We start from the raw sequence: 16,769 nt of genomic DNA on the forward strand, positions 1-16,769 counted from the left end.
TTTGTAGTTGTGATGCCTTCAGTAACAAACAATGTAAATAGTCATTAAAATAAAGAAAACGTCACGGCGCGGAGTCAAACCCACATTTCCTCAGCAGCTGGAGCTGCCGGCACCTCTGCTGACAGTGCACTTAGACATGACCCTGCTTGCGCTGGGCGTAGCAAGCCCACACAGCTACGAGTCTGCAGACAATCTGTAATCAGCACGCCTGGTTTGATGAGAGGGAGGGGCATAAAGACCAGCGGAACTGAGGAACCTTTGCCAGAACGTCGCTAACCTTCCCGTAAGCATCATGTCTGGCATTCCCTCCCTTGTGCTTTGCTCGCCTTTTCATTGCTCTCTCTCTCCGTGTCTCCCTGGTTCATGTCCCGTGTGTCTTCCACAGTGACTCCCCTGTCTTTCGTGATCATGACTTGCCTCTCGACAACCATCCGGGTTCCTGACTGCCTTCTTCGATCCACGACCTCCCTGCTCGGACCCAGACCACGTTGCCTTGCTTCTGCCCTCGACCTCTTGCCTGTTCACAAACTGCCTCTTCGCCTTGCCCCTCTTGATTCAACGAAGGATATAACCAACACTCACAAACAAAAACCCCTGGTAACATTTACACTAATAATATTACACATAGTCTACACTCATTCACTTAGAGTAGCATACGCACGCCATGTAATCATCAAACGTTTAAATAAACCTTGTGAACCGCAGTTCTGCCCTGGTTGTCGCCTCCTTCCCTTCTCTGTACATAACAGAAAACACATTGAATAAGGAAAAGGTGTGTCCAAACTTTTGGCCTGTACTGAACATAAAATGTACCATCTTATAATCGGGTCAGTATGGGCATATAAAATTGAACCAGAATGTATTTGGCTTGGTCCACTAACCTGGCATTATCGACGACTTTCCTACCCCAGCGGTAAGCCCAGCTGGCCAGGGCCGCCCAGGACTTGGCAACTTCTGGGGCCAGGCTGGTGGAAAGTTGGTAGAGTTGGCCAAGCACAAAGTCCGGCTCCCCAACACCTACACGCACTGCACCAAACATAAAAAAAAATGTTGTGGAACTCTTTCCAATACGCGTTGAATAATCAGAACAATGAAATGTACTTTTGTTGCCAGATGGCAATAACAACCATGTATTAAAGTAAATGTTACCAGCGTTACCTGAGGTCTCAGTGGTGATGTGAGGAATGCTTTGTTCCACGATAGAAAGCTCCAGCAAAGCAGAAATGTTCTGACACAGAGGTGACAAGTTGCCTACAGCGTTGGATGAGTTGACAGCCCCTGACATTTTCACAACCTGGACCAAAATGTAACAAGGACTTAGCCCACATAAGTCAAACACCAACAGACCTGCAATTTTCTCAGTAAATCATGCCGTCAAGTGAGCTGACGTCAAAAACAGTGTACCTGTTTAAGTTGAGGTACCATGTCCTTCCAGTCAGCCAAAAGCCATTTGCAGAGAGTCAGCAGTGACCGACAGGCAGCACCTTCATTTTTCCCTACATAGCAATATGATAGGGCAGCCTTGCTCAGCATTTCCATGGCTGTAATGGACTGGCCTGTGGAATTAGACATTAGGTAAGTTTTCTTTTTCCAAATAATGGGCCAAGATAGTAAAAAAGTACAACATTTTGCTCAAGTTTCTAGTAGGGTTGTACAGTATACCGGTATTAGAGAATAATAAATGGTACTATACTCTGTTTGAAAAGCACAGGTTCCCAACGGGCATGACGGCGCCCCATCATGTCATGACATTGCTGGGTTTAAGAGCAGAGGAGCGTGTTCGGCAGCGCACAATCACGGAGTACTTACAAGCATACAAGGTGTGTAGACAGAAAAGGAAAAATGAACGCATTTTGGCCTAAAAACTGTTGATTAAGGTGAAGCTATAACACTGAAACGCCTTCAGCTTTAAGACATGGCTAGCCAGCTAGCAGCTAACATCCATCCGCGGTCTGCAGTGTTTCAGCTATTTCTAAATCACTAATCCTGCCTCCATGGCGACAAATAAAGTGAAATTTTTACAAGTATCCTCCCTGCAGGACGAGGAATGGTATCACCGCTAAAAAAAAGGTAGCGCGCCTAAATGTAAACAAATGCCATGCGTGGATCTACACCTGACATCCACTGTAATGATACCAAGTACAAGAGCGTATATCTAGTGGATAATATTAGATATTTTTTTATCGTCACAAAATGTTAAACTCATATTATATTTTTAAACTCAGGAAATATGTCCCTGGACACATGAGGACTTTGAAAATGACCAATGTTTGATCCGGTAATTACTTTGTATCGGATTGATACCTAAATTTGTGGTATCATCCAAAACTAATGTAAGGTATCCAAACAACAGAAGAATAAGTGATTATTATATTTTAACAGAAGTGTAGATAGAACATGATGACACTGAAAATAAGCAGATATTAACAGTAAATGAACAAGTAGATTAATGATAATTTTTTACAGCTTGTCCTTTATAATTTTGACAGAATAATAGAATGATAAATGACAATATTTTACTGCATATGTCAGCAGACAAATTAAGAGCCTTCGTTAGCTTACTTACTACTAAAAGACAAGTTGTCTAGTATGTTGACTATTTTATTTAACGGCAAAATTGTTCTTCAAATGCAATAAAAAACATGTGTTTAATGCATCGTAAGATTTTTTGTTAAAGTAAAACTAATAATGCCATTTTTTGTGGTCCTCTTTATTTAGAAAAGTATCAAAATACATTTTGGTACCGGTATGAAAATATTGGTATCGGGACAACCCTAGTACCTAGGTGAAATGCAAAAACTAATTTTCATAATCGGCTCATGTTCAATTATTACATGACTACGTCCTCACCTGAAGTTCTCACTACTTTGGCTTTTTCTATCTGCAGCTCTGGCCCCCATTTCTCTCCCAGTGTGCCCTCCACTGTTAGCCGCCGGAATGCTGTTATCAGTTCGTCGCCCTGCTCCTCCTTTTGGGTTCCATCACAGCACTGACTGAGCAAGCGGGACGCCAGGGCAATGTTCCCTTTTTTCCGGGCAAACTTTACAGTCGTCAAACAAAGTTCCATCAGGTGACCATCAGTGGAAGGAGAGGAACCTGGAAAGAAAAGACAAGTTTTAAACGGGTTCGCTTGGACTGGGTTGGTCAACGGCTGATCTCCAACTCTTAACTTTATTTTTCAATGTCTGAACCAAATGTAGTCCCTTCCTGCTCGTGCGGTTTAGTAAAATTGGGTCTAAACCAGGGGTGTCCAAACTTTTTTCAGCGGGGGTCGCATACATTTTTTTTTGGGGAAAAATGGCAAAATGAATTAAAAATATCAATACTACAGTGTAGTATGAACCAAAACAATCAGACCGCGCTGTTCAGTATCGTAACAACTGATCGGCTCAGACTTAGACAGCCTTAGTAACATTAGCGTGCTTACATTTCTAGCTAATTTTCTCATATAACTTGGTTTTTACCTTATGCTAACTGTTCGCATTCAAACACACTAACAGTAGCATGCTAACTTTTTAAGCCAATTTTGCACCCAAACACCTCAGGATCATTTAACATGGTACTTTACACATGCTAACATTAGCAGTCTAGCATGCTAACTTGTTTAGCCAATCTTACAGCCGAACACCTTAAAGCCGTATAACTTGGTACTTGAATCAATCAAAGACACATGCTTACTGTTAGCATGCTAACGTTCGGTTTCTAACATTTACATTAGCATGCAAACGTTTTAGCCAATTTTGCAGCCGAACACCTCTGTCATATAACTTGATACGTGCTAACTGTTAGCATGCTAACTTTTTTAACTGGGTAAATACCGCATTGACATCTTGCATGCATTTACTAAGCATTAAAAATAGATTTAAACTACTGTAATAGAGAAAACCCTCAACACCAGTTGGGCCAGTTTGATGTCGTGTATCTAGGCCAGCAATGAACATTTACTTCATTTATTACTTAAAGGGACAGTTTGCAACTTGCTCACGGTTAAATTTTTCAAAGCAAAAAATATAACAAGAACATTAGCGACTAGCTTATGTTACCATCAGTGTTTTAAGAGAACACAATTGTTTTAAAACTGTCTATATTTTTCACAATTACTAAGTTTATGTCACCCACCCTGTCTCGTCAACAACTTTGTGCAGGGAGCGCGTGCACATACACAATAACAGTCCAAGAGAAGCAGACAACAATTTGCAGTCATGTGGTTGTTCTGATAGAATAAGCAGTACAGGCCAAAAGTTTGGACACACCTTCTCATTCAATGAGTTTTCTTTATTTTCATGACTGAAGGCATCAAAACTATGCCACCTGTGAAGTGAAAAACATTTCAGGTGACTACCTCTTGAAGCTCTTCGAGAGATTGCTAAGAGTGGCTATTTTATAAGAAACTAGAATATAAAAGGCATGTTTTCAGTTTTTCCACCTTTTTGTTAAATACATAACTCCACGTGTTCATTCATAGTTTAGAAGCCTCCAGTGACAATCTACAATGTAAATAATCGTGAAAATAAAGAAAACACATTGAATGAGATGTGTCCAAACTTTTGGCCTGTAGCGCTTATTCTATCAGAACAACCACATGACTGCAAATTGTTGTCTGTTCTCTTGGACTGTTATTGTATATGTGCACACGCTCCCTGCGCATACTTTTTGACGAAACAGGGTGAGTGACATAAACTTAGTAATTGTGAAAAATATAGACATGTTTTGACAGCGAACACTAACTATCCAAATCAGTCTAATTAGCCAACAACACCCAAAGCAAATGCGTGTGCACAAACGCACGTAGTTACGATATTACGTCCTAGAAGCGGTAAGAAGGATAAAACGCTTAAATTTAGCCCCCTCTAAGCATCTGTGTAAATGTTGCAAACAGCCCCTTTAAGAGTAATTTTTCTGGCGCTATTTTGTGGTTAAGGGGGACAGTTACACAAAAATATTGGATTTCAATCGTCCAGCATGAGATTCATTCGGTTTTAATGGAAAAAAAGCGAAGATAACAGTCTGTTAAAAAAAGCAGTTATTATGGCAGTAAATGGGGCTGAAAGAGTTGTCAAAATAAAGTGTGTATACTTTGTTTATATCCTATTCCAACAACGTTCGCAATTAAATCACAATGCAATATTACAGCATCTGTGTAAATGTTGCAAACAGCTCCTTTAAGAGTAATTTTCAGTGATAGTCCAATAACCTCAGTTAAATGTCAACAGGTTGTTTTCACCTCTGACTTTGTTGAGAAGTTGTCTCTGGAACATGGTGTAGCGGATTGCCTGAAGGAAAGGCTGGACATCTTGTTGCTTGCAGGTTCTCAGCGCTTCACTATACAATGGAACCACACAGTCCTACAAAGAATACAAAAAAAAACTAAGGTTTGAGTCGTACTTTATTTGGTCAACAAGATTGATGTTTAGTTTATTTCACTCAGCCTTTGACAGATTTGATAGCTTCATATCTGAATTAACTAATCTGAACAAACTGCCGTTTATAACAGAACCAGAAAATGTATTAATTATTGAACAGCAAATTACTTCACACTTGTGAACACTTCTCTTCTTAAGACAAACAATTTAAAGTGTCATGGTGTACATGCCTCTTGTCCTGAGAGTGTGTTTTCCAATGTGGCAGTGCAGTGGAGCTGCAGCGTGGGAAGGGTGGGTAATGCATCAGAAAGAGTGAGGGTTGACAGGCGAAGAGGACCCAGGCCAATCCGCCCAGTTTGTTTCAGGCAGCGCACCAAAGTACTGCAAAAATACAGGACTTGTTTTACAAATATGCAGTTGTACCAATAGTTTTCCAACATTAAAGCAAAATACCATTGTAACTGGCATTTCTCAAGGAACGGTATACAGTGGAACCAGCCTAAGTCAGTCCAGCTTATGTTGACAACCGGTTTGTCAACCAACTCATTAAGTCCGAATCCACTGTGTTCTTATTACGGAAAAGTTCTCACTTAGGTCAACATACATCAGGGTAATTTCTGTGAAAAATAGGTCAGTTTTTCGAAAGGACTACTACAGCAACATGACTATTGACTAGTTACACAGCAATAAAAAACTGCACACAGTGACTTCCTGTTCAGTGCAACTTAAAACTTTAAAAAACCTTGTGCAACTTTAGGATTGACTATAAGCACTTATGATCCAAAAGGGTTCCACTCATAAATGTGTCGTAGGTCAGCAATAAATTAAAATTCTATTTTTACTTTCAACGCTTGATATCTTTTAACAACTTCAGATCTATTTACTGAAAGAACATTTTTATTATATTTTTTATGTTTTATGGCCTTTTTATCAAACATATTTTTTTAATTGGGAACATGCATGAATCGCAATATTTCAAAAAATAACTTGCAAAGTGGATCACTTAAGGTTGGGTAATTACAGCCTTAAAATTGTCAATAATTCATGGCAAAATCAATGTTGATACAGTAGACCAAAAATATTTTCAAAGTGCCACCTGAGTTTGAATGAGTTTAAGTAAGTTACACTTATCAAAGCACTGAAATGTATGCCCATGATTTTCTGGCGCTATCTTGTGGTTAAGGGGGACAGTTACACAAAAATATTTGTTTTTCAATCGTCCAGCATAAGATTCAATCAGTTTTAATGGGAAAAAAGCGAGGATAACAGTCTGTTAAAAAAAGCAGTTATTATGGCAGTAAATGGGGCTGAAAGAGTTGTCAAAAAAAGTGTGTATACTTTGTTTATATCCTATTCCAACAAGGTTTGCAATTAAATCACAATGCAATATTACACATACATTTTTTTCTCCAAATGTCAAAAGTAAGAGTCATCAATTAAAACACCAAGGTATTTATATTCATGCTCCACTTCTATGACATGCCCTTCAAGGGTGGACACTACTTAGCACTCAAGGTGTTGCTGTGCACTAAATATCGTTGTGCTTGGCAATCAGTCCATTGGCCAATTTTCACTTTGGTCCCCGGAGGCAATAAGTTTGAGCATCTCTGCTTTAAACATTAAAGACCTGAACTTTTAAACTATGACAGATAACAAGCCGTTATATCTCTTATGAGTGGCTCACTCTTGATTGGCTGTGGTCCTCTGTTCTGGTTGTTGGCTGGCCTTTGCCAAGGCACATACAGCAGTACGTAGGAGCTGCACCTCAATGGCTCTCTGCAGCTCTGTAGGATCTGGACTCATAGACGGCAGAAGCCTTTTCAGATCTAAAACAAACAAAATATCTCAACAAACCACGTATTTTGCAACGACAGATTGGACATTTCAAGTGAAAGATTGAGTAACAATTGCCTCACCTAACTTGTCCTTGCTACTGGACAGTGAGCTAAAGTCCTCTCCGGGTAGAAGCTCCAGCTGAGCGCCGCACTCCATGAAATCTCCGTCCTCAAAGCGACTCAGAGCCTGAATGTAGTTGAAATCTGTCTTTAGATTGATGTTGACTGGATTGGTGGAGTTCTGCTTGAGGCTGTTAACAGTAGTCTGCCATTCCTTGACAGATGGCCAATCGGAAAGTGCCACATAGCACTGGCACGCTTTGTTGGCCATGAGGTTGACCACCTCAGGAGAGCACTCGCCTGCCTTCAGCAGCACAGTCTTCCTGCTGTCACCTTTGCAAAGAAAACCCACTAAGTAAAAGTCCAATGAGCAAGAGAAGGCATTCTAAAACTTAATTTAGAGCAATCTGCCTGTGCGAAACAAAGATACCAGATGATTAACTCATATTTGCTGATTACCATTGCTTGTGTGTTTGGGGCTGCTGGTACTGTTGGAGAGTTTGAGTATATAACAGTCAGAGCTTTTGATGCTGCAGTCCATCCCTGAAACTGCAGACAGCTGATCTTGGTAGTCCAAAGCTGCCTTCTCAAACCTACATGAAAAACATGCACCAACATTTGCTACATCACACCTCTGATTTTGGCACTATTCCACTTTATCGCACATAGTATTGGTTTGTTTCTCACATTCACATGAAATAAATGTAAAAAATATTTGTTTGATCAGCCATTTTAATGCCGTGTGACAGGCACCGTTCGGCAACAATTAAGGCATTTATATACACCTTTACAAAATCTTTTGCACCTGTATATATCTGCGGCTTAAGGTCTGAAGATATAGAAATTATTTTTTTCTTGTAGAATACAGAAATAACGAATATGTATAAAAAAGTGCTAGAAAAAGTTTGATTTGATTGGACAAGAGTGCATACAGGTGTGGGCTGCATGCTTTTACGAATCTAAATATGTGTACGTAAATTCTGAGGTTTGTGCTTAAATTCACGTTTTATAAATGAGGCCCCAGGACTTGAGCTGGTCGACACACAGTAGATGGTTGTCTACTCGAGATGTTGCAGTGTGAAAATTTCTTATTACGGTTATAGTGACGCAAAATTATCATTATTACAGCGGTACTTTTAAATGTGCTCAAAATTTGAAAAATTACTCATACTGAAATATTTCAACAAAGTTGAATTTAAAAAAACAACACATTCAAAATGTATTCACCTGAAGTAGAAAATGGAATGTGCATTTGAAATCAGCACAAGCATTATAAACAAAGTAATATGGCAGAAACAAAATAAATTAATAAAAATAAATGTGAAAATTGTGCAAGATGGCACCTGATGGCCATAACTGCACTTTTTTGTCTATATACTAATAGTGATCATGTATGAGATCTAGTCTTACATATAGGGCTGCAGGATTATGGCCAAAATAATAATAAGATTATTTTTTATCAATATTTAAATCAGGATTATTAATGATGATTATTCATTATCTTAGGGAAAGAGTGTTGACACGGGGTGTGAATAAAAAGCCATTTTGTAATTTCTAATAAAAAGGCTATGAACGATAAACCTAATCCATATATTTAAAGAGAAACGTGTTTTTGTTCATTATTAGTATCAATGTGTCAGCTTTTTCTCATTACATGGTTGCTTTTACTCGATTTTTACATTTTGATAGAGAGAGGTATTCTTTAGGTATGTACATTGACATTTACTAAATGTATGTACATGAACAAGCTGTATCGGGACAGATCCATTAAGAATTTAAGCAGAAATGTGTCGTATTGGAATTAAGTATACACAATAAAACCTTAACAAAATGCTGTCACATGATTGTTTTTTATAATAACATTGTGGAAATGAAAAAAAAAACGTAGATGAAAAAAAAAAAAGTTTACTTTTTGATATCAATATAAAACACAAAGCAGTTTGCCTAATAAAGATGAAGTCAAACAAACAAGCTTCTTTCTTCAACAACACCACATGGTTCACTGCAACAGTTTGGCCTAAAAAAAAAAAAAACATGTGTGATGACTTGTTGCTCACTGACAACATAGCCTGCATTCAATTCGACGAGATAACAAAACCTTTTAGCTAGTATTGATGTTATTGGAACCCTGACAAAGTAAACAAACTAGAGACTTTATGAAGAAGTTGTGGCACCATTACCGACACATTGCCTGCTGCATGGTAACTCAGTCCCAGCAGCTGTCGGAAGGAGGCGATGTTGCACTATAAAAATTAAACTGCAACATTCCTTTTTTTCCTCCTCCAAGGTGTTTTTAGTGTGGGACAAATGCATCTGTCTCCAATATTGTACACAGCTGTCGTGAAATAATGTGCAATGAAGCAATTGGTTCCATTTACAAAGAAGGGAACTTCTCCAGAGCAAAATTCTCAAGCAAGTTCCGCGTAGTTTCCGCTATTTTTTTCTCGAGCTTAATGGCGCTAGTGCGCATGCGCCAGTGCTGCAGCTCTTCCTTTACCAGGAAGTAAAGGAAGCGTCCATCCCTCTCCTTCTCTGCCACTGAAACCCTGATCCATGCCTTCATCACTCCCAGACTTGACTACTGTAACAGCATCCTCTACATCTTATCTTGCAAAATTCTCAATAAACTGCAATACATTCAAAACTCTGCCGCCCCTCTGCTCACCCACGCCCGTGAGGACATTACTTCAGTCCTTCAGAAACTCCACTGTCTTCCCATTCTTTACCGGATCCACTTTAAAATCCTCCTCCTCACCCACGGAGCCCTCCACAGCCAGGCCCCCTGCTACCTCACCAACCTGCTTCACCGCCATACCCCTTCACGCAGCCTAGCTCCTCTGATGCCAACCTCCTCTCCCCACCACTCAGAACCAAGCTCCGGACCTGGGGTGATAGAGGCTTCTCCATCACTACTCCAACCCTTTGAAACTCTCTTCCCAAACCCATCCGTGACAGCTCAGACCTTCTAAAGCCTTCTCAAAACACACCTATTCAAATCTGCTTTTAACCAGTGATTAGTGTTGTGTGTCCTGTAATGTCCCGTCTTGTAATTGTCCTGTATTATTATGTATTTTACAATGTACTTATTTTATATTTCCTGTATTTTATGCTATTACTTTGAACTGTTTTATATTTTAATGTTTTATCCTGTAAAGCGTCTGAGTATTCATAGCGCCATACCAAATAAATAAATGTATTATTAAATAAAGTGCATTGATAAATGACAGTTTTTCGATAATGAAAAAATTAAATGGTATTACCAACCTTTTATCATTATACCGTTTATTGTTACATCCTATTGTCAACATAAACAAGTTCCAATGTAGTAAAAAAAAAAAAAAAGGAGCTTTTAAAACAAAGTAATAGTGCACTCAATTATTGCAAGCACATTATCTTATAAAAGTTTCTCCACACAATAATATGCATCAATCCATTTTCAACACACACATTTCATCTAAAATGTGTTAGTTTTGAAAAATTTTACAACACTAGAAAAAATAAACATATTTTGGGTTGCTTATTGCTTACCGTCCCTCTGCTTGCAAGGCAACTGAAGACAACCAGCTAAGACTCTTGCCAGTGTTGGAAAGGCTCCAGACAGCGAGTCCTTGGATGGCATCAGGACAACGCAGCTCACAAAGTGCTTCTGCCAATAATGTCAGGGGGACCTCTAACTCTGGACCCTGAAGCAAAAAACAAACCACGGTAACTACAAATCCATTTATTGCTTACCTGAAATTCTCATTGACTCTGTACTCATACTGACTTGGGTGCTGCTGTTCTTTATCTCAGCTAGAAGATCAAAGCCGTGACGAATGGTCACTGCCGGCTGGCCAGACAGAAGACCAACTCTCATCAGGGCCAGACGGATCCTTGTCAGCCAGTCTTGGCATGTCTGACGGTTGGTGTAGAAGAACGTCCTAATGCCCTGTGTAAATTGGATCGAATCAGTCATACGTGAGGGATTTTTACTGAAACTCAATACCAATACTATAAAAAAAACAGTCAAAAAAAGTATGTAGATATTGCGCCTCATTTCGGTGCTAAAGAGTCTGAAATGAAGTATAGTTATTGCCAAGTCGCAACATGTTATGCTAACTAAAACGATTAAGCCGAAACACAGGAAAGTGCGGTTGTACTTCACCTCAAAACATGCTGACCACCTTCAACAAGTGCTTGAAGTTGATCGTGTACAAATGTCTTGGAAGTACTTATAATACACGACTCGCATGTAGGATTAATTTGTTAACATAGTTGTAACACTAGTCTAACATTACCACAATTGTGTAAAAATGATCAATTTCTGTTTGGAATACAGTATATGCTATTACAAGTTCTTGTACATTTCCAGTGTTCTGTAGTGCTGCTGTTTTTTTCACAACTATTTTGCTGTGATAGTTATGACAATTTTTTTGTAAATAAATATATTACTTAATTATAAATATATTTATATTCAGGCACGTGAGCACCCTTTAAGAAAAAAAGAGGAACACTTCTAACTGCACGAAGCCCCGAAAGTCAATTTAGAAAATCAAGACTACATTTCCTGCAATTTGGTGCATTTTTACACCATAATTTTATCTTTAGATTTATTCTCGTTGGTTGGCTTTTTGACAGTTAAATGTCCAATTCAATGTAGCACGGAATTATTATTTTTTTTTGTAATTTACAAAAATTCTATAACATGCATGCTAAAAAAATCAGAAAACGTTTTTACAGTCACGCGCCCTCGGGAAATATACTTTTGGTGTTATGACCTCGGTTTATATAGTCATGTCAAAAATATATTTTCTCGCTGGCTTCGGGAACCAAAAGTGGCTCCCTGGAGCTTTACAAAAATGTATGAAAATATATCCATCCAGCCATCCATCCCTTTTCTACCGCTTATTCCCTTTGGGGTCGCTGGTGCCTGTCTCAGCTACAATCGGGCAGAAGGCGGCGTACACCCTGGACAAGTCGCAGGGCCATGAAAATATATATATGATATAAAATATATGTGATGTATGATAATATATTTTTGTTTAAATATGTTTTCTGTAGGAGGAAGAACAGGACACAAACTTTCTTAATTTCTAAAAATCCCAGTGATCATATTAAACATGCTTCACTGATGAGAGTATTTGGCAAGCGCCGTTTTGTCCTACTAATTTTGGCGGTACTTGAACTCCCCATTGTTTGTTTACATGTGCAACTTTCTGAGACGCTACAACAGTAAGACGTGTTTTATGCCACACATTTTTTGTCTCATTTTGTCCATCAAACATTGTTACGCTGTGTGTGACTGCACAAAGGTGAGCTTTGTGATTGGATTGCGTGGAGTGCTAATCAGGCATATATAGTCAGTGCATGACAGCAAGCTAATCGATGCTAACATTCCATTTGGACTAGCTGATGTAAATATTGCATCATTATGCCTCGTTTCTAGGTATATTTGAGCTCATTTAATTGTATGTAACATTGCTTCATTTCTGATAGTTGTTTGTGTGCCGTTGTAGACCACAGGAAAAATTACCCAGCAAGCAAGGATTGTAATAAATCCATTAGAAGAAGACAGCCTGCAGTTTCCTTTACCTTGGACACAAATCTATAGCTTTGGCCATTCTCAGTCAATAATTTCCAAGAGTTGTCTCACCCTCCAAGAAAGCCTCCGTTTTTCTAATACTTCCCATGTTGTAAAAATGTGTAAAATAAATATTACATTTCAACATTTCTGTCAATTAATATTTGCATCAGCCTGCGACAGTCATTTTGATAGTACGCAGGCTAATATATCTAATATAGACACTTACACCATGCGTTGCCTTTTTATAACATTTGTATAAGGCTTTTAATTTTGGGGGGATCCAGGCAGATTTTTTCTGTATTTTTGGTCCAATTTGGCTCTTTCAACATTTTGGGTTGCCGACCACTGCTTGAGAACTACAACTGGTTCAGAACTACCAGTGTTGGAATAATAATCATCCAAATATGCATAGCAGCAATGTAGATAGCAGTCAACGTTGTTTCTTGGAGAGCGAACACAGGAGACAATTTATTTTTTGATATTGTAGTAAGTATACATAATTCAACCACAGAAATTTTGAGACACATTTCCAGTGTTGTGTGTTGCACTGAGATGCCACAGGTGTTTAGTTACTGCTCGATTGCTGGTCAGAAAACAAAGTCAGTTCCATCTTTTGACACTCTTCCTTCGACACCCATCCTTACACGCAACAATATTTAGACGCCAAAGTGATATTTTGAAAATGTGGATTTCCGCAGACATTTAACATGCCTGGATATTATTAAGCGTTAACCGCTAAATTACTATTTTGCTTAAAGAGCAATTCATGGCTTTCTGTAAAAAGTAAAAGGTATTGTTTTTGGACGAAATGTGTATACTTTTCTTACTTTATGTTCCACTTTGTGTAACTTTTAATATCCAGCACAGTTTCAAATAAATGTATAATATGTAAACGATACCCAACCCTTGTCATAGAACGCCAAATATAAATGACCAGTAATCTCAGCTTGTGACTCACAGCCTGATAAACAACATTTTAAACCTACCTTTGGTGGTGCAGTGAGAGCATTAGCACAACCTTCATATGCATTGTACATGAGCTTCTCCAAGTTCTCTAGGTACTGAAGCAGCAGAGCAATACGGAGTTGATTCGAGTGGTTACCATCCCCGTCACTTCCGCCACCAGTCCACGCGCCATCATCCTGCTCCGGATTCAGGCTGTGGGCTGCCAGACTGCGAATCATACCTGGAATACAAGAATAGGGAGAAACACAAGAGAAGGCTAAACTGTTCATTTGTGAGAACAAATTCAGGGTTGTAGAAAAGCAATCTTCAAATTATTGTTGATACTGTATATGTACCATAAAAAAAAAATCTTTGAAAGTCAAAGTTAAAGTACTAATGATTGTCACACACACACACACACACACACACGGTGTGGCGAAATTTGTCCTCTGCATTTGACCCATCCCCTTGTTCACCCCCCTGGGAGGTGAGGGGGAGCAGTGGGCAGCAGCGGTGCCGCGCCCGGGAATCATTTATGGTGATTTAACCCCCAATTCCAACCCTTGATGCTGAGTGCCATGCAGGCAGGTAATGGGTCCCATTTTTATAGTCTTGGTATGACTCTGCCGGGGTTTGAACTCCCAACCTACCAATCTCAGGGCAGACACTCTAACCACTAGGCCACTGAGTAGGTGAAAGTTACTGAAATACTGCATAGAACCTTTAAAGAAGCCTAAAAGCCCCAAAAGGTTTAATTGCATACTATGCAGTATATCCACATGTCTTATTACAGAATTTCAAGCACAAATGACATTAATTTGTAGTAATACACTAAAATACATCCCACACTTGCGTTACCACTGCATTATTTGATGACCCTTGTGGATGGTGGATTTATTGTTGGCCATTTGTTTGTAAATTCATCACCAAATGCAGTTTCTTTACATATACTTCCTCCTAAGTCACAAACGTATCATGCCTAATTCATGTTGTTATTGTGATCACTCTAATCTTAAAAATAGATTTTTGGCCCCTCTACATGACTACAAACTGCTATACAGATTGAACTCAAGTGCAAATTGTCTTTTTAATGACAGATAAGCACTAACTTAATTGCACCAAAAATCTCCACAGCAGAATAACTATAAATCCATTGTTTCCATCAAATTAATATATTAATGGATGTTCACAATAGCTTCAATCCAACATATTCAGTAACTTAAAACAAACCTCCTTACTCTTGCACACCAGGAATAAAGTAATAATGCCAAATTAGCATCCAATCAAATACAAGAAAATGCTTGTGTCTTTACCTTCAATGGTCTGGAAGGTGTCCTGAGCACGGCCCAGTGGAGTTCTGAGTTTGGACAGTACAGTGAACTGTGCAGCTTCCCACACAGCCCACTGCCAAAGCACCACTTCTGTTTTTAACAGAGCCCTTGGCACGACCCCGGGACGGACACCGTCGCCACCGCTTCGGCCATCCCGTTTCTCTAAACGCTGGCAGCTGTAGTAAAGACGCTCCAGCCAAGGATCCTTGCTGTAGACACAAACACATGATTTTAAGAAAAGACTCATTACAATGGCACAGCTCACAGTCATTTACTAGTGAGTTGGTATATTTGCAACACATAATGGATGGGTGGATGTTTGTCTATCTGTGCCAGAGATGTACAGTGACAGACAGACCAATGAATTGATCTTACACTTGATGGTAGGTTGTATATAATTATAGTACCGTATTTTTCGGACCATAGGGCGCACCGGATTATAGGGCAAATTGCCGATAAGCGGGTCTAGTCAGGTCTATATTCATACAAAAAAGGCGCACCGGATTATAGGGCGCAATAAAGGGGTCATATTATTATTATTTTTTTCTAAATTGAAAATGATAAATAAATGATAAATGGGTTGTACTTGTATAGCGCTTTTCTACCTTCAAGGTACTCAAAGCGCTTTGACACTACTTCCACATTTACCCATTCAAACACACATTCACACACTGATGGAGGGAGCTGCCATGCAAGGCGCTAACCAGCACCCATCAGGAGCAAGGGTGAAGTGTCTTGTTCAGGACACAACGGACGTGACGAGGTTGGTACTAGGTGGGGATTGAACCAGGGACCCTGGGGTTGCGTACGGCCACTCTTCCACTGCGCCAGGCCGTCCCCACTTCCTTGTTGTCTACATAAGGTGTAATCATGGTTCTTTAGTCAAAATGTTGCATGGATGATGTTTTACAAATCATCTTCAAGCCGCTTTCTGACAGTCGCTTCAGGATGCGCCGTTTTGTGGGCGGTCTTATATACGTGGCTCCCTTTCGGCAGCATCTTCTCTCCGTCATCTTTGTTGTACCAGTGTAGGACGGGAGTTGAAGAAGTGACAAAAGATGGAGTTAACTGTTTTAATGACATTCAGACTACTTAAATCAATAACGGAGCAGCAGGTGAAAAATGTAAACTTACTACACCGGTATGTTTTAGCGCTTTCATGGCGAGTTTACTGACGGATAAAGGTAAGAACTTTATACTACTTCATATTAGAAATTGCAACAGCGGAGGATGAATGTCCCATAACAAGAAGATGGAAAAAAAGAAGAAGCTTATCGACTACGGTGTGCCCTTGGACTACAAAGGCGGATGCGTGCAAATTTTCAAGACATATGCGGATCCCAAATACACATCGGCAGGTACCAGAATGTAAGAAAAGTTTTTTTTGCATAATATTGGGAAACAAAACGCAAGATAATAGGTCTTACCTTATACACACACCATAATAATGCTCGTATGTTGAAGCACGGTACAATCCATCAAGCAGTGCCGCTTCATAGCTTACGTGAACCCCGACTTAAACAAGTTGTCAAACTTTTTTGGGTGTAACTATTTACTAGTCAATTGTACGGAATATGTACTGAACTGTGCAATCTACTAATAAAAGTTTCAATCAATCAATCAAAGACCGAAGTCGTACTAAAACATTTTTGATAGATTATATTTCTGTATT

At 39.3% G+C, this 16,769-nt stretch overlaps 1 protein-coding gene across 4 annotated transcripts in view; it reads right to left on the reverse strand.

The window, feature by feature from the left end:
* Positions 1-16,769, reverse strand: part of smg1 (SMG1 nonsense mediated mRNA decay associated PI3K related kinase) — a 101,236-nt gene that overhangs the window by 58,024 nt on the left and 26,443 nt on the right. For 3 of the 4 annotated variants that reach the window (XM_061884179.1, XM_061884176.1, XM_061884177.1), the window contains exons 20-32: positions 15,080-15,306; positions 13,808-14,043; positions 11,025-11,186; positions 10,787-10,941; positions 7,718-7,851; positions 7,280-7,591; positions 7,048-7,189; positions 5,594-5,744; positions 5,225-5,345; positions 2,851-3,096; positions 1,405-1,556; positions 1,159-1,294; positions 882-1,026 (exon numbers count right to left, since the gene is read on the reverse strand). In XM_061884179.1, coding sequence (XP_061740163.1) covers positions 882-1,026; positions 1,159-1,294; positions 1,405-1,556; positions 2,851-3,096; positions 5,225-5,345; positions 5,594-5,744; positions 7,048-7,189; positions 7,280-7,591; positions 7,718-7,851; positions 10,787-10,941; positions 11,025-11,186; positions 13,808-14,043; positions 15,080-15,306 — 2,319 coding nt within the window. The remainder of the gene's footprint in view (positions 1-881; positions 1,027-1,158; positions 1,295-1,404; positions 1,557-2,850; positions 3,097-5,224; positions 5,346-5,593; positions 5,745-7,047; positions 7,190-7,279; positions 7,592-7,717; positions 7,852-10,786; positions 10,942-11,024; positions 11,187-13,807; positions 14,044-15,079; positions 15,307-16,769) is intronic. The other variant, XM_061884178.1, reaches the window with a different exon arrangement.

This window comes from Nerophis ophidion, linkage group LG23 (assembly GCF_033978795.1).
Source record: "Nerophis ophidion isolate RoL-2023_Sa linkage group LG23, RoL_Noph_v1.0, whole genome shotgun sequence".
Lineage (NCBI taxonomy): Eukaryota > Metazoa > Chordata > Actinopteri > Syngnathiformes > Syngnathidae > Nerophis > Nerophis ophidion.